This window comes from Toxoplasma gondii, chromosome IX (assembly GCF_000006565.2).
Source record: "Toxoplasma gondii ME49 chromosome IX, whole genome shotgun sequence".
NCBI classification, from domain to species: domain Eukaryota; phylum Apicomplexa; class Conoidasida; order Eucoccidiorida; family Sarcocystidae; genus Toxoplasma; species Toxoplasma gondii.
The window spans coordinates 5,062,627-5,079,626 of NC_031477.1; the positions used below are offsets into that span (position 1 = coordinate 5,062,627).

At 52.3% G+C, this 17,000-nt stretch overlaps 2 protein-coding genes across 2 annotated transcripts; one reads left to right on the plus strand and one right to left on the minus strand.

Annotated features, from left to right (window-relative positions):
* Nucleotides 1–573: 573 nt before the first annotated feature.
* On the minus strand, nt 574–9,553 carry TGME49_304880 (hypothetical protein). Its single transcript, XM_002370241.2, has 2 exons — nt 5,610–9,553; nt 574–4,914 (listed from the first exon to the last, which is right to left on the minus strand). Exons 1-2 carry the CDS (start codon nt 8,595–8,597, stop codon nt 2,929–2,931), a joined length of 4,974 nt encoding a protein of 1,657 aa, XP_002370282.2. The 5' UTR covers nt 8,598–9,553; the 3' UTR covers nt 574–2,928.
* A 200-nt stretch (nt 9,554–9,753) lies between these two features.
* Nucleotides 9,754–16,989, plus strand: TGME49_304890 (hypothetical protein). Its single transcript, XM_018782428.1, has 9 exons — nt 9,754–11,302; nt 11,736–11,811; nt 12,496–12,560; nt 12,919–13,010; nt 13,789–13,844; nt 14,145–14,368; nt 14,905–15,003; nt 15,567–15,592; nt 15,994–16,989. The coding sequence occupies exons 1-9, from the start codon at nt 11,197–11,199 to the stop codon at nt 16,018–16,020; spliced, it is 771 nt and encodes a 256-aa protein (XP_018636118.1). The 5' UTR covers nt 9,754–11,196; the 3' UTR covers nt 16,021–16,989.
* The last annotated feature ends 11 nt before the right edge of the window (nt 16,990–17,000 follow it).

Consider the following 17,000-nt stretch of genomic DNA (forward strand, 5'->3'; position numbering starts at 1 on the left):
AGAAAAAAAACCCTGTATGAAAAAATTATTGATGACTTATTGCTTCGTGAGTATGTAAGGGCCGAAAGGTCCGAGTGGATGTGGAGATTTAACCAATGTGTTAATTACCCATCAGAATAATAGAGATAAGTTTCATTTGATCAGTCAGGTATGACCAACCAACCTTACGTGTCACAGCATCTACCGTCTGTAACAGTTTGACCCGGATTTTCATTCTTCAGCGGCGACAATAGTCCGCCGCCCCGACGGTATCCGAAACATTAGACAGACAGAGGGAACTGACGGATAGCTTCCCATGGCTGACGAACACAGTTTTGCAGCCAAGCATTACTGGGACCTCAAGCTTTTCCTCGCAGCGGCGGTCACGTGTGTGCAACGCGGAGCGCGCTATTCCGTAACTGACAAAATGCTGCACCATTGTTACAAGGAGTGGGAGGTATTTTAATGCCTCCATACTTAATTCCCATGGATAACGATTCGTTTACAGAATCGCATCCCAGCAATTTCCCTCGTGTTGACTCAGCGTGAGTTCGCAAGGCCGTTTAACATGAGTTTGCGGCGAACGGTAGCGGGTGCAGTAGTTGACACGCTGGTTAAGTTACGACAATCGACTTGAATGAGTTTCAGACAGGGAACTGTCACACCACTTATGATTCCATCTTGATCATTCGTGATGACTCATGCCTCGCGAAGCCTGTGGAGTGAGCCTCTCTGCGGCAAAACAATTTCTGCAGTCCCCCGTCATACCCCTCTGGTCCAACCCTTGTGATAGACTTTGATAGAATGGCGTATGGAGGTCATTGTGGTCGCATAACGTCATCAACTGTGTACCGCGGTGGCACGGGTCGCATAACGATAGGGGGAAGACTAAAAGACGTCCGATTTCTTGGAGCCATCTGTCTCTGAGCAATAAAAGCAGGTGTCATAATCCAAGTCATTTCAGCATCCAATGTGCAGCTAAAAGGTCTAAACGGGTTTTCGCTGCAGTGTAACCGCTTGTTGGTCCTGGATCAAAGGACGCCTCTTCGCGTGTAACAATTCGTGAGACCGTCGGCAACTGAAGAGATACAGTCGGGTCAGCGATGCTCCTGTTCGACGTTGGCCTCCGGCCGCAGAGCCGGTAAAGATGGACACGTGTGCTTCCTTCGGGCAGAAGTGGTTACGATGTTGCATTAAGGTTTGTTTACCTGCTGATCCTGGAACGATTCTGGGTGATTGCGGCGTTGTAGTTCAATACCGTGAAAGAAGCCACCGAATGTCGTATCTGCTGTCCTCGGGTCAAGGCGATCTGCTAGTAGCCACACTTGGAACCATGATGTCGTTCTTGTTCGTATTTGTCGTCAACGTCTGGCCTTATTCCTTGTAATCCGTCTTTTTTGTGTCGCAAAAACCGTATGTGATAGAGGGTCTCTTGGTGTCCTTGGGGCATTCGCAATGCTTCTGTCAATGAACTATCGCTTGCAGGCGTTCTCTACGGATAGTTTAATGAGCGTCTTTCTGTGCAGGGAGTCGAGCATAAGAATGATATCATCACTGTTGTGCGAATTTTTCCAAAATGAGGCATCGACGCCAGATTCTGCCCTTCGTATAGTGGTCACTTTCGTTGGATTCTTGGATTCATGCCGAAGCTCTCTCCGTGGGGATCCCCGCCCGGCAGAAAGGGCATGCGTCTGGATGCGAAAGCTTTTTATACTTGCCACACGGAGCTATCACACAGAATAAAAAGTCAATTACCATCCTGCGTGCATTATGGTGGGGGCGTAGTTGTCGCCTGCCTTTTGGAAGACTGAGCCCGTTCTCATTGACTGACGGCTGCTAACGTGAGGCGAGGCTGCCGGCGGCAGATTAATCGTTGTAACCGTCTTGTTCAAGGGGGGAGGGTGGTTTCGGCGTTCTGAGTCAACGCCGACAAACTTCCCCATTTTAAGCAGCTCCCCAGCATTGGACAACATGAGTATGCAAAAATAAACCGGCACTACGCCACTACTGTGCTTTCAAGGGATTAACAAAAGGAGCATTGCTAAAGCAGTTTCGCTTTGAAGGCGCTGGCGACCCTTATTGCCACTGCAGTGTGTCACTATGCCATTGCTATATTCTTAATCTCGGGTTTCTTGTGCAAGAAAAGCAAAAACAACACTCCCTTCCCCGCATGCGCAGTATGGAGTTGCTTCAAAAACTCTCCGGTAAACGCAGAAAACGAGAATCGATTTTTCAGCAGCAATGCTGTGCTATAGTCTGGTTTACATAAACTACGATACAGAAGAATTATAGGATCTTTCATTACGCTGCCGGACCGGCATTTGGTATGCTACGGTTGCCCGATAGTTCTACATAACCGCTGGTTTGCAATGGACATGACAATGATCAAACTCGTGAAGCGGACAGGCCAATAATAGACAACGCAATACGAAAAAAGAACCCAGAAAAGACAGTTACCTGTGCCATTTTTCAACCTGGACTTCGATTCCTAAAACGAAACACGTAAGACGGCACGAAGAAAATACAGAGAAATACGAAAGGAAGTTCCATTACCTTGTTCGCAAGGTGAGAATCACACACGCTGAACGTTTGCCTCTGCATGGTCCGTAAACATTACAGAAGAGGCTGACACCCTAAAATGAATCACTAGCAGCCCTTTATTTCATGCCTTAGGTCATTTCAGACCACATCATACTCAATGCATCTTGAATTCGAAACTTGAAATCTCCGTGACACGTTAATTCCACGATTCGTTCTGGAACGTTTGAATCTCTGCACACTCCACCGTGACGCTTCCTGTTGATTCTGTTACTGTGGAGTCAGGACAACACCATTCGGTGTTTTCCACAGACCGCGTGTCGTGACTCCGAAAATGGGAGGTATCACGCCTTTGGCTCATCAAGTAGGTGTACCTCTGCCCCTCTGAGTTTCGCAAGTCAAATTCCCAACCTACTCTACAGGCGTACACCGTTTCGGGTTCCATACTAGTTCGACACGTTTTTGATGAAGATTGACAGAGAAGAAGGTGCCATCAACGAGAAAAATGAAGAGTCGCAACTGGCTGTCACCTTCTTCCCAGTCTACTAATGCGCGTATTCTCTGTACGTTTCTCCTTCGGCTATCCCTGCTGTTGTCGCCATTGGATGCGAACTGATTTGCCACCGCTGGCTTCGTTGACTCTGGTGGATGCCCACCGTTCTTTCTTTCACACTTGTTTACGTCCGCTGCAGAGTATGCATGTTCCCGCGTTTTATGATCAACTTGCTCCTCTGCGCCTTCAGTCTTTTCATTACTGACCAAAAACGAGTTTCTTCCCCTCCGCCCTGAACGCCCCCTCAGATTTGCATCAAAACTGTGGACGGTGCTAGTGCAGTTGAGTCGTTGAGGAACCGCGTCTGCTTTTGGTACTGACGTAAGGAGCTTTTGCCGGATTCTGTCATTCTGCGAGGAGGTCAAGTGTTCAAAGCCGAGGCGAAGGGAACGGATGGAGGCGCGGATGAGGGGATATTCGACAAAAAAGGAAGCAAGCCAGTCATGCTGTTTCTTTTCCAGCGTTGACAGCAAGATACCGCCCTCAGGGGTGTCTACGCCTGTCTTCACAAGGAGCACAATGTGATATAGGCAGCACGCAACCCATCGTTCGGATTCGAGAAGATGTTTCAGAATCGAAGAAGACGGCAGACCTCCCGCTGGCCTGTCCTGGACGGCGCCTCCCTGCGCTCGAGTTGATGCCGGCGTCCCCTGAGAAGCATGGCCTTCGGCTCCGCCCTCAGTATTCTTGTGTCTTCCTTCCTCCTTGTTCCCCTTTCTGTCGACCGTCTCTTCTTTGAAACTCGTCGCTGCAACAAGATCCCGATGGTCGCGACCTCTACCCACAAGCTCCAGTGAGACAAACTCAAGAGCTACAGGAGAGTACTCTCTGACGCCTCCAATTCCCTGGATCAGGGCGGGACGACACGCGCCAGTGCTTTGTAAATGCGTTCCGGGCATTTTCGGATTTTCAAACGCCATTTGGAGCAGAACAGGGTCACCAGTGTGGGACTGAAGAATAGCCAGTGCGCAAGGGAACGTTTTGTCTTTGACGCTACAGTAGTGGTGCTGTCTGTCGTCTGTAAAGGAGCAAGACTCACTATCCGACACCCCTGGCCAAAAAGACGCAGAGGCCCACCCGGTACCTGCACGCCCTGTGCAAGCGGTAAGGGGTTCACGTTCACTTTGGAATGTGTTCGTAGCGGAAGAGCCTCTGAACAAAGCGACGGACGGCTGAACCGAATCGTGGACCAGGTCTCGTCTCCATCGTAGCCTTGACGACATGGCGTCATTGTCTACAGTCTCTGCTGTGGCATCTGCGTGCGCCTTCCACCGCATGCGGGAAGAGGAAGAGGATACACCATAAGGTGAAGGAAAATGTGAGCACGCCGCTGAAGAGCAACAGGCTGGAATATGAGACATAAGCATATCACCTGATGCAGACCCCTGCAACAGCCGATACCGTGGCAAGACGAGTCCAGACGTCAAGGCAGCGCCTTCAGCATTCGCTGCCAAGAATGCCGAAAAGAGTAGGTGACGCCCAGTGTGCGTGCACACGGCGTCAATGGGATGTGCATGGAAGAAACTACCCAGCCTTCCCTTCGTGAGTGTCACAGAGAGCGGAGATGTCCTAACAAGGAATGGTGGGATATCCCCACTCGCAAAGAGTCGTCCATCTGCTGCGAGAAACAGCAGTGTGAAGCGCTGCTGTGGCGCAGTGACGTTGCAGGAGACGGGGCAGGAAGGGGAACACGGAGGCGAGGCAGAACGGGAGACAGGCGGTGACGAGCAACGTGTTCCTTCTAAGGAAGGAGGGGCGGGACGTCGGCCCGTGCCAAACCACGAAAATACGAGCACGTCCACAATTTGCGGATATAACGGGCACTGCGATGAGGTGGTCGGAAACTGGACAAACACGGACACACACACACACACACACAAAGACGCGATCAGCACGCATGCCTAGAGGCATTGGTTCCTACGGGAGACGGAAGTGCACGGCACACGCAGCTCAGGACCTCAGCCAAATGCATCAGTAGCGGTGCGGTAACACTGCAACATGCGCATCGACACTGTGAAAAGACAGACAGGGCTTTTAACAAGAAGTTCCCAACGGAATGGAAGGAGGATACAAAAACACGCAATGAGCTGCTACAGTCCGAATCGGAGCCCCGTTCTAATTTCTAGACAATTCTTCCTCTTCCCCGAGTTCCCGCAGCAGTGTCGTCGCTAGACTCTGCACCGGTGTAAACCGATTTTCAGGCAGAACTGGAAACGGATATCAAGTCCCAATAGTTGAAACCACTGCTAGGTTTGTAGTCGCCTTGGACAAAACATTGGAGACAAACGAACAAAATTTTTCCCCCCTCGTCTCAGGGGCAGTTTCTATGGCCTCCGCCACAATGTGGATCTGACCCCGTTGTGGACAGGAAGCAGCAGTGCCTGGTAGAACGTTGAAGGGTACGCATTCGGATGGGTGGGCGAGAGAGTTCAAATTCATTGTTCTCCCGAATGCGCCAGCCACAGTTCGCCGTCCCTTCATCTATTACCTTGATTTGCATTCCCCACCCCACGGGTTCAAAGTTCGTTTGGCAACTTACCGAAACCAGTCGTCCATTTAGAGTTACGCGTCCGTTCTCGAGGAAGGCGCAGACAAACACAGAGGCCGGTTGCAGATCTCTGCGTCGTCCACAAGAATCGTCGCCGTTGTCATCCCGCATACGCAGTGCCTCTCGTAGCGTGCAAGGCACGCCTGTTTCCCGGGGGCTTTTTTCTGATGCGTCGCCGTCGGTCGGAACAGCAGCACGATAGCAGAAAAAGTGCCGAAATGTGGTTCGTGGGAGAAGAATTGCGGCCCGAATGACTCCCACAGAGGACCGGCTCTGCCCGACCAAGTCCAATATGCACCCGGTAGCAATCCACGGCAAAACGGGGTGTACTATGTTCTCTTTGTCCCCTGGGTTTAGGTTCCCCCCACGAGAAGCGGGACAGAAACTGCATGAGAGTTGCAGCTCACGACTATGGCAAAGCTGAAAATTGCGGCAGGCGTCTGCAGTCGAGTCGTTGACATGGTTGCTTTCGATTTCGCTTCCAGTCACTTCCCGCTCACTTTGAATATCCCTTGGGCGCGTCCATGAACCGCAGAGCGGAGTCAACCGGCGTGTAGTGGCTGCGACTCCGTCTTGATCGGTGCGACGCACACCCCGGTCAAGGACATTTGCGGCAGAGCATGTCTCATCAAGAAAGCAAACCTCTTGCATACGCTCCGTGGTACAAGGAACCTCCTGCATGGCGGGCACCAAGCCACGTGACACCGGATGATCCGCCGGGAGATGTAGATACACCTGGGAGTCACACATGAAGACCTGCGCTGCAAGCCACCCGAACGCAGCTTGCAATTCAGAGTCATCCTTGTCTGATGAGTTGATAAACTCTGCCTCGTTCATCACTTCTTTTTCCCTACGACCGTTTTGATCATCCTCCGGGGGTCCACGTGAAACACAGAAAAACGGGAAGACCTCACGGCCATTCGGTGTCGTCCTCTCGTCGCCAGCTGCGGCGGCACAGAGGACGTCCAGAAGCCTTGAACGAGTCACTGCTTCGTGCTGCTGGCGTAATTTATGCGATATCGATCCTTGAAGATTTCGGATTTCACCTTGCTGGCGACAGAGTTCCAGGCACAGTAAAGCAAGACGCGGCAGCTCTTTGTGCCGCGGAGTGGGGGCGTTGCTGTCGGCTTTCCAGTCGAAGTGAATGTGCCTTCCCCAAGCCACGGCTACAGCGGTTGAATGAAGAAGAAGAAGGCGACAGAACACCTCGCGGTAGACACGAAAAAGATCGACGAAACTGTGACGTTTTTGACGTAACCCATGCATCCCTTGGAATCCGGCCAGGTTATATTTACACCATTTCGAGAGGAGTTCACATCGGGCAAGCAATGTCTGAGAAAAGTAGCGTAAACTCGCTGCCACAGGGTGCCGTATAGCACCACTTGGTAGGAAAGGTGCAGGCGAATGGGAATGGCATGAACGGCAGGGCGATTGACTCTTCTGTACCCTTCCGTCCTCCTCTCCGTAGAAAAAAGAGGACCAGGCGGATACCTTCGAATGTGAGTCGGCGGAGGTGAAGGCGGAGAAGAAGATCTTCTCTTCCCAAGCTGCTAGACAGGGGAGCGTCAGCAAAGAAGTAAAGGTTCGTGTATTTACGGCAAACAGAACCGACAAAATTGGGGAGAAGAGACATTCCTCCCGGTCGTCACTCTTCTGTCGCCTCGTTGCGATGTTCTTCCACAGCGGAAAACAAGAAAAAAACACGCGACGATGAGATAAACCTTCCCCAAGTTGACTTTGAGACGAAGGGCAGCGAAATGTGCCACTGAGTTCAGCTTTCAACTGCTCGGCTCTTTCGGCCCACAGCAGGTGCTTAACGAGCCAGACAGAAGCCTCGCGAGCCCCTCCACCAAAAAGGCCTTCCCACAAACACTCGTCTCGGCAGTCACTTGGCGGCAGGCGGATTTCCAGATTCGGCCTCGCAGCCTTGTCGTCTTCCTCGAATGCCTGCACACACCCCAGCCCCTTCGTCTGAAGGCTGAAGAGAGCAGACGCTCGATCAGGCACACTCGCCTGAATTCCAACTTCACAAAGACGCTCTTCTTCGTATCCGCGGAAACATCTCGTATGAAGAACTGCTGGTTTCTCCGCGTCTCGTTCTCCGTTCTCTTGCCAGGATGGAATGGAGGCTGCAGTCTGTACACTGGGAGTTTGTACACCGAAAGGTTCCTGCAATGCAGGCAGCCACAGCTCCGCATTTGTCGCAAAGGGAACAGTGGGGTCTTCTGCTGTGAACAGAGGCGAAGCGAGAGAAAAACCGCCGATAGCTGAGAGAAAGGTCCTCCCGCATTGTTCCTCTCCAGTCGAGCAAGCGAGGAGATGAGGGTCTGTTGGGTCCGCGTTCCTACGCGCGCCAGATTGTGATTCAGAGCCGTCTTTGGCAGAAGAATGAGACGAAGAGGAAGAAGGCGAAGAGAGGAACGAAGGCGAAGGACACATAGCGGGAGCCGGAATCATCGGAGATGTGCAACCGGCCGCACGCTCCTCATGTACCACGTCGCCGAAAGGAAACGCGTCAAGGGGCCGCGGTGACCGCTGCGGCATGGCCCCCGGAGAAGAATGAGAAGAACCAGAGGGGCAAAGGGAGAGCGGTGAACGTGTTTGAGAGATTCTTTTCGGCATGGACGAGGCGCAAAAACAGTGGCTACCCTCCCGTCTTCCGAAGACTCCGGCTTCCTTCGCGGTGTCCTTGCTGCTCGTGTCTGCGCCGGTCACTCCAGGCCACGTTTCCTCTGTCGCACTTTTGCCGGGTCGAGTCTTTGAAGTCCCCGTCGGCATGATGGTGCAGATTGCCTCCTCAGGGCGGTTCGTTCCCCCTACGTCTTGGTTCCCTCGTGTTACTTCCATTACTTGGTCACACACAAACTTCTTCGTGTTAGGTATTGGCAAGGACTGACGGGCACCGTCGCCGTTTTCAAGCATCTCCGGTGGCAAGTCATCATCGCATCCGGTTAGTGAAGGAGCTGCGGATGCAGGCATTTCTTCGAAAAGAAGATGGGGAATAAACCCTTCGTATTCGCGGGTCCTCTTTCGTTTCCGCAGTCTCCTCACTCTTCGCTGGGGACATCGATACCCTCAGCCTCTTCCCTGCTGCCGGCATAGAATAGCTGAGCTGCTGACGCTGAGACTCATTGCCACGGAGAAGCCCTTGGAGTCCACACGCCAACTTCGGGTGACACGAGCATTAGTTTCGAACTGCTCTGGTACCTTCATAGCATGATAGGTGCCACAGAAGCCACCGCCGACAAAAATGCCACTTTGCCACACCTGAAAGGCACTTCTGACATTATCAGTCTGCAGAATTCAGGGGAAACCCGTCTTAAGGAAGCATAAGTCGATGGGACACAACTACTGTAGTCCGAAGTTGTCTACACACATCCTACCCTTTGAACGAAAAAAAAATGTGGCGCCTGCCTCCGCGTAGCTGTGCCAAAGACTGGCCAAGTCTTTATATGGCGAGGAACTAAGCTCCGCGTGCTGTGGCGACGTTCGTTGTTGATGCAAAAAAGGCAGCAAACACGGGATACTGGAAAAGCAGAAGGATCCGGTTGCCTCACGAAAGGACAAATCTAGAGTGACAAGCGGGGGGCCCGCGGCGCCGGTGCCAGCGGCTGACTCAAACCGTCAAGACATGCCGCGTTTGATAATGCGATCAATATTTGTGACTAAGTACCCGCGTCCACGGAAGTTTGGCAAATCGCAAGAAGGCGAGACACTCGCCCAGAAGACCGTTTGTACGCATATGAACACGCGAAAGCTCCAACGTAAAAAAAAATCGCAAGGCCTGTCACCGACAAGGACTCTGCCTAACCGTGAGTGAAGGTGGACGTCGACACGAGCGTTACGTGATGTCTTCCGTCGCTATGAGGGAACGAAGTCGATGGTACTTATTTCCCTTCATTGTTACTCGTGCGTCTCCATGCTGCATACGGCCGGGAACGCAAAAGACACCAGTTTTTCAACCGCGCCGCGCTGCAAGTCTCGGATCCGCAGAAAGGCCGGAACGAGACGCGCGTTGGTGGCATCGGCGAACCGGGTCGCGTACACGCGTGGCATCTAGGGTGGTGTCTCTTGTCCCGGGGAAATGTGAATAGCATGGGTCTGAGGGGCTGTATCTGTCGAATAGAAGCAAACAGCCAGCTTGCTGATCTGGTCACGCCGGGCGACTCTTCCGCTCTCGCGTGTTTGACTCTCTGGTAGCAGCCTCTCGCAGCATGCATGCGACCTTCCAGGCTAGGCTGTTTGGCAGCTCGCTGACATGGCTCGCAACACGTTTCGCACACAGATTTGTTCCCACAGTGGGCACTGTTGGAGATCTGTCCGAGCGCCTCTCTGATGGGACGCAGATAAAACCCCCTTTCCTGTGCAAACGCGACTTGTCCTGGGTCACCTGTCGACTGTCCGTCACGGAACAAGGTGTCTGCGGCTGTTCACGGCTACCCGGGATGGAGCGGGACTGACACGTTGTTCTAAAGATTTAATTTTTCCAGATGTCAACGAGTCGTTCTCTTTTTTTAAAGTTCCAGAAGCGGTTTACTGGCTGTGGATGCCCCGGGATAGTGGAAGTAGTCGTTTTTGTTACTTTTCCACTGGTGTGTCCGCCGCCCGGAGAAGGTAGGCGCCGGTGCCAACGACTCGACCTTCTTTTTTGTGCTCGCGGAACGGCTAGATTTCTTCCTTTTCCTCATCTTTTCTTTGTTCCCTTCCTCTTATCTGAGACGAGAGCGCTGCTTTGCCCATTTTTTGTATGGGAGTTAGAGAGGCAACTCCATCCTCGCTTGATTCGGTGCTTTTGGGTTGACCCGAGTTATGTGTGCTCTTCCGGCTCGTTTCCTACCCGCATGGGAGACGAGAATTAAAGAGCAACGACGACGGGGAAAACAAGGCACACTTCCTCGATTGTGACAAGGAGACCAAAGCTCGACGGTCACTACAGCGTCCGGTTGTTGTAGCAGAACGGAATGGCGGGGGTGGCTCCCACGGTAAACCTGATTTTTCGCTCTTTTGCTGGCGTCTCCCGCCGTTCAGAAGACTCTGGCCTTTGTTGCGTTGTCATTCTGCGCTTCCCGTTTTTGTTGTCTGTGTCATCGGTTCCATTGCTGTCCATGTTTTCAAAGATTCCCACAAAACGCCTACTCTTGTACCCGGGGACCCTGGATGCCTATGTTTCTTGCGGTTTCACCATCGCATCGCCTTCCAATTCTTTTTCGTTTCCCCGTTGCACGGTTCTTCTCGACATTATGCTCTGTCGTTCTTCTGCCCCATTCACTGACCCGTTCTTCTTTGTCTTCGTCTCCTTCCTAGCCCCGTGTTTCCGTTAGCCACCCGCATGTGGTCTTTCTTGTGCGTGTACTTTTCCGTGTTATTTTCTGATTCTTCAACTGTCTCTCTCTCCACTGTCTCCCTCATCGCGTTTTGTAATGTGTAAGAGGGAGTCTAGCGCAAGTTGCTGTCTGATTGGTGTTGCGCGCCCCTGCACGTGTAAACATGTTGGTTCTACGAGTACACGCTAGAACATCGCTCCGGCAAACAGAGAGTTGAGGATTTGGACGAGTAGTTCAACTTTCCCACCGCGGAGATGGCTGCAGTGGCCGCTGCTGTTGGGGGAGGCGGTCCCCCGCCTGCGCGGGTCAACACCCAGGCGGCGGGAGGGGGCCGGAACCAGCAAGGTGGAGGCGGAAAGGGTGAGTCTCTGCAGGTGACTCTCAGGACGCGTTCCAGGTTTTACCCGAACGAAACACGACTCGAAACGAAAGCAAATATCTGTCAAGATAGTTCATCTGGTTGATAATCGGAGGGTGATGTGTAATCTCAAATGAATTATAGGAGCGATTCCGGGACCGCTGCCAGAGAGGTGACTCTGAAGAACATGCGACGACGAAGCCTGTGGGGACACGCGAAGGCTGATCTCCTCTGCTGCACCTGCTTTTCGAGCCCCCCTCTTAACTGCTCGCTTCTGGAGTACCACTGTCGCTTGGTTGGTGTCTCCTAGGTTTCTTATGGGCCGCGGTTCCTCTGCGCTGTCTTTCCTCGTGTGTCTGTTTCGTTGCTTTTGGCGTGTTTCTGCTCTTAAGATGCCTGTGATGCCTCGTTATTTCTTACATGCGTGTGCGCCAGGTCAAAGCCCTGCAGACACAACCATGGTTTACCTTATTTGCTGCAAGAACTTCTGCACCGATATTTTGAGAGTCACGTAAGGAGTGCGCGGCAGCCTCGCTTCTTGACAAAGTTTGGACCGCTTTCTCTCCTCGCAGGTCCCTCGCGCTACCGATATCAATGCTTCAGAGGCCAGAAGGCTTTTGATGGCGTTTCCGGGTTCCCGTTAGGCTACCGTGCTGCGCCGGCTTCGTTGTCGGCCGTAGTGCGTCTGTCGGGTCTCTGTAGCCTCTAGTGCCTTGACACGTCGCCACGTCGGCTGCGTCTTTGGCGATGAAGGACCTGTATTCACATCGAATAGACTTAGATTATCTTCGAACACGTCTTCGCTATAGAAGACAAGACCTTATGTAGTTGCTAATATTACACAAAGAGACAGTACAGAATGGACATGTGCAGGGGCATAGCAGGTATCGTGTAGTGCAGTGCCCTTAGCTGCCTTACCCGTATGTAGACCTGCGACGGTCTGCTTCCTCTTTTCTATGCTAGCCCCTTTTTCCTCTGTTGTTCCTCTTCACTCTGGCTTTCCGATCTGGTGACCTTCCCCGTCTCTGCTTTACGCTTCTTTTTGTAGTTGTTTCTCCTTTCGAGTTTCTGCGGAGTCTGGGCGTGGACCTCTTTGTCGTCTTCTTGCCCCTGCTGTTCAGCCGTTCGTGTGCTTCTTCTTGCCCCACACTTTGTGGATTCTCGTTTTTCCTCATCTCGGCCATTCCACCCGCAGGATTGTCTCCTACTTTTTCTGGGTTGCCCTCCTCTACCTTGTGGGCGCCATTGTCCTTGTCACAGGTACGCCGTGGAAAACTCCGCGCCACACACTGTGAAATAGTATTCCTAGGTTTGTATAAACTTCCTTGTTCTGGAGACTAAATAATGAGACTTGGGTATCTGGTTTTTGTCATGAAGGTCTTCGTTTAGCGGCTCTAAGTTCGGAGCGAGGGGTCTTTCAATCACTTCTGTTCACAGCCGTCACTCTAGCTTTGCGAGATACTTTAGAAGCATCCGAAGTCAAATGAAAGGGATACTGCAGGAAGGGAACAGGATCAAGAGACGGAGGCACCGTTGGTAGGGCAGGGAAATTGCACTGGTAAAAATCTCGAAACGCGGTTTTTTCCCTATCTCTGCCTCTCTCTCTTTCTCCTCTTAGGTTTCCAGTACACGGTGCCTCGAGTCAACACGGAGATCGCTTGCCCCATGAAACCAAGTGTGTACCTCTTCTCCGGCGCGTGGTTTTTACAGGTAGGAGGCAGGCCAGGAGGTTGAAATGGAGTGGAGACAAGCCGCGCGTCTACGTACGCGTCGCCTTCTTGAGTCCAATTTCCTGCGCCTACGCGGACATGCCTTTCTCTGGATGCGTCTGTCAACCCGTCTGCGTAGTTATTTGTCTCTTGTATGGAGGCCGCTTTTCTTCCCTCTACTCTTTGTGGCGCCCTCTTTCTGTGAAACCTTTCCTCGCTTGCAGCGAAACGCGTACTCAAATGCGAATGTGCACATCTGCCAACCTATACGTGAACATGCATTTATGGGCGGAGTGCTCTTTTTTCTCCGTCAACGCAACAGAGGACCTCCTTTCCGTTTCCAGGCGTATCCCCGTTCTCCCTCCCGTCCTCGGCTTTGCAGTTCTTCTTCGTTTGCTCTCTCTGTCCCCAGTGTTCTCCTTTCCTGACGCCGACCGCGGGGAGACGGACACCGACTGCGGCACAGCATGAGTTGAAGCGTTTCCCCTGGTGGTGTTCGCTTGTTTTTTGTTTGCGTGCCGTGAAGCTAACTGGGTGTGAAATCCGGCGGAAAGCTGACGCCGCAAGCAGGGCTCTCCCTGCCCGTGGAGTCCGGCAGAACAGACCCCTCCGTCTTGAAGAGGCTTTCAGAGAAGCAGTGCAAAGTGTGGATGCTTCGTCTGCATGGTACATTCGTTCCTGGTGAAGAGACAACTTTGGACAGAAGATCAAGTCCACTTGAACGCATTGCAGGCAACGGCTTTCCTCTTGTCTGGGTCGTGCGTGTTTCTTCTCTGCAGAGCCTCATTCTCTTCTTCACGTGCTGGGGCTACTCAACCATCAGTGCGTCGTCGCCGTAAGTCCAGTTCCAGTGCGTCTTTTCGGTTCCTTTTTTGTCTTCGTCCTCTGCTTTGTCCACTTGTGGGCGTTGGTTTTCTTCGTTCTGCCCCTAGGACTCCCCCAGGTTCCTTCGCGTGCTTGTTCTGCCACCCGTGGTCAACTCGCCCTTCGTACTTCACTCCATCTCTCCCACCATGTCTCTCTCACTGTCTCCCAATGGCTCTCTCACTGTCTGTATGTCGCTGTCTTTGCCTTCGAGGCTTTTCTCTTGAGTTTTTTCTCACGTTTTCGATCTCCGGTGTTTCCGCTCTGACAGGACTGCGACTGTCTCAGCTCCCGCACCCATCGACGACAGCCAGGCAGAGGGCCTTCGCTTCGAGCGCCTTACGACGGGGCTGTCTGTTCTCGGTGTGTTCGTCAAGACCGTGCCTACGTGGATTCGTCTCGTCCATGTTTTCAACATGTGCCAAACAATTGTCTGGATCATCGATCTGCTTCTTCTGCCGGAGTGCAATGAAGCCGGATTGAGATGGATTGTGGGTAAGATCCTGGAGGTACCGCAGCTAGACGCTCTCCTCCAGTGTGACCTATGCGCCAAGCATCATGTGATGCCTTCTCCAATCACTGTCTGTTTTTTGCCGTTTTTGCATCTTCTTACTGGCATTCACTTCCTTGCACTTCCTCTCCGTCTTACTCTCTCATCCTGCGCTGCTGTTCGAGGCAGTCGCCTTTGCTTTCTCCTCGTCGTGATTCGTTGTCCTCTCTGAACATGTGCTTCCTGCCCTACTCACCCCTCGGCGCGCGCGTGGAGTTCCTCGGTCTCGGCACTCTTTTCTTTCCTCGCGTCTTTGCTGTCAATTACCATGCCTCCGCTCTGCCTGTACGACGTGCGACCTTCGTCTCTGGTGTCGGATCCCGCGGATCCCGCGGTTTCCTGGTGCTCGCCACCAGTGGGTCGCAAAGCGTTGATATTTCAAGATGTTACCTGATATTCCCTCGCACTGGCCCGTGTGAAGTGGGTCCCCGTTTTTCGTCGTCCACTTTTCACGAGCTTCGATCGAGTTGTCCGCATGCAGCCATCATTCTCGTCTTTTGGTGGGTCGTCGTCGCCGTCGGCGTCCTTGCGAAGCGGCGCATCTTCGTCCCTCCTGCCCTCTATGATCCGCTTCGTCCTGGTAGGGAAGGGAGGCAGGGGAAACAGAGAATTAGACGAGACAGAGAGTGCGCGAATTTGAGAACTAGCCGAGGCAGTGAAAAGGCGAAGCAAAGAAAAAAACGTAGTTGGCACGAAAACGACGTGCGACACGTAGAGATCTGAAAAGATAGGAACGCCCACCGAGTTTAAAATTCAGAGAGAGGGGAAGACAATCAGCACCTCGGGGACCTACGCGGGACAGGTGTGCGTGAATGTTTTAGATCAAGGTTTCGAGGGCCACTCATGCTAGCGAGTCGACGGGAGGAGCGTTCTTTTGTCGGCGGGCCTTGAAGAACTTTTTTTGTAAGGAGAGGAGGCACGTGCCTTTCCCTGAAGCGAAATCGGGTGTCTGCTCGAGATGACTTCGTTCCGTTCTTTTTGCTTCTCGCTCAATTTCAGGCATCGTGACGATGTTCGTGCTTCTCCGAAACACAAATGTTCCTTTTTTAGAGCCGTTTGTGGTCTCGCCTGTGTTTGAATCAGTGCGCCGTTGCTCTCTTCCATCTGTCCTTGTTGGTCTTTCTTCATGTTCATGTTTTTCAGGACAAGGGGCCCTGCGATCTCTCCGGGTACGTGTTTCCCTGCTGAGTACTCCTGTCTGTTCTCAACGACTGACGCTATATTTTGTGAGACTAGACTTCCGTTACCTCTCCGTGTCTGTCGTTGCGTGTGTGTCTGTCTTACGCTTATCGCTTCGTCTCTTCGTGATCTGTGCTGGTCTTGTTTAGGTTTTTCTGGGTTTCACATGCATCGTGAAGGCTTCTTCGGGTTTCTGTCCTTCTCGTTTCTGGTGTTCAAAACATGTCGCCTCTCAGATGATACACTCTCAGGAAAGTGACATTTTGGGGTTTACTGTCTTTGATGGTGGGACTTCTACATATGCTGTCTGTGCTCGATACGACGTTTCTGTGTTTATCGCCGCGGTTCAGAGTTGCCCGTCTTCCATTTTTTCTCTCTTGCTTGTCTGCAGCATTTGCTTCGAGGGTTCGGGCCTTGACGAAGAGCATTCCTTTCTTTTCGAATGCATCGCTTTCTTCTGCCCCCCGTTGTCGCTTTCTCTCATTCAGTTTCCCGTATATGCCCAGCTTTTTGTCGTACTCTCGGGTCAACCACTACTTACAGCACACGACCTTCGTCTCTCTCCGTTCGCTTCTCTTGTTCTGTCGCGATGCTCTCTGCACCCGTCCGTTCTTTCTTTCGTCCTTGCTTCTCTCTGTTTCTGTTTTCGCCTCATGTCAGCCTCCCCCATTGGTCCGAATGTCTTTCCATTTTCTGCTCGCCTTTGCGTTGCTTGTTACCTGGATCGCTGTCTCCTTTCCGCACTTTCTATGACTGATACTCTCCTCTCGTTTTTCCCCGCGTCCTTCTCTTGATACACAAAAATGTAGTACAGCAGAAAGGAAGGAGGTCCGTTGGCTTGTGACTAGCTTCCTGTGATGGTCCTGACTCAAGTCGACATATTGAAATATCAAGGGCAATGAGAGGCGCTTCAATCCAAGTCCCTTCCATGTCGATTGTGAATATTTGCATGAAACCGCGGGTGCCGTTGTTTGGCTAGAGGTGGGGCCGAAGGCCAGTCAGGTTAATGGGAATGACCGGTGCATAATTACTTGTTTGAAGATATGGTTCTGCTTGAAAAAAACATCCCTATCACTGAAATAGGAGCTACTCGTCTCAAAAGAGCAGCGGCACCAAGCGGTTCCGCGAGTTTTTCGCGAGGTGCCATCTCCACCGCCTTTGGCTTCCGACGAAGGCACTCTTTGAAGGAGTGGATAGTGTGGTTTGGCATTTCTGCGGTGATGTCGGAGCGACAGCCCCGCTGTGGTTCTTCAGTCTACACGTGTAAAACATAAACATGAAAAGCTAGATTCTACGCGTGGACTCCGCGAAGAAACTAGAATTGCTTTCCGGGCTGCGCTGACAACGGATCCTCCTGCATAGCCAGCACGCCACCGCGCTTGACGACCTCAAAGATTG

Coding starts and splice junctions, on each gene's coding strand:
- TGME49_304880 (XM_002370241.2), bottom strand. CDS start 8,597: ATGCCTGCATCCGCAGCTCCTTCACTAACCGGATGCGATGATGACTTG. Junction 4,915..5,609: donor TAAATGGACGACTGGTTTCG/GTAAGTTGCCAA, acceptor GTGTTTGTCCAG/TTTCCGACCACCTCATCGCA.
- TGME49_304890 (XM_018782428.1), top strand. CDS start 11,197: ATGGCTGCAGTGGCCGCTGCTGTTGGGGGAGGCGGTCCCCCGCCTGCG. Junction 11,812..12,495: donor ACCGATATTTTGAGAGTCAC/GTAAGGAGTGCG, acceptor TTCCACCCGCAG/GATTGTCTCCTACTTTTTCT. Junction 15,004..15,566: donor CTATGATCCGCTTCGTCCTG/GTAGGGAAGGGA, acceptor CATGTTTTTCAG/GACAAGGGGCCCTGCGATCT.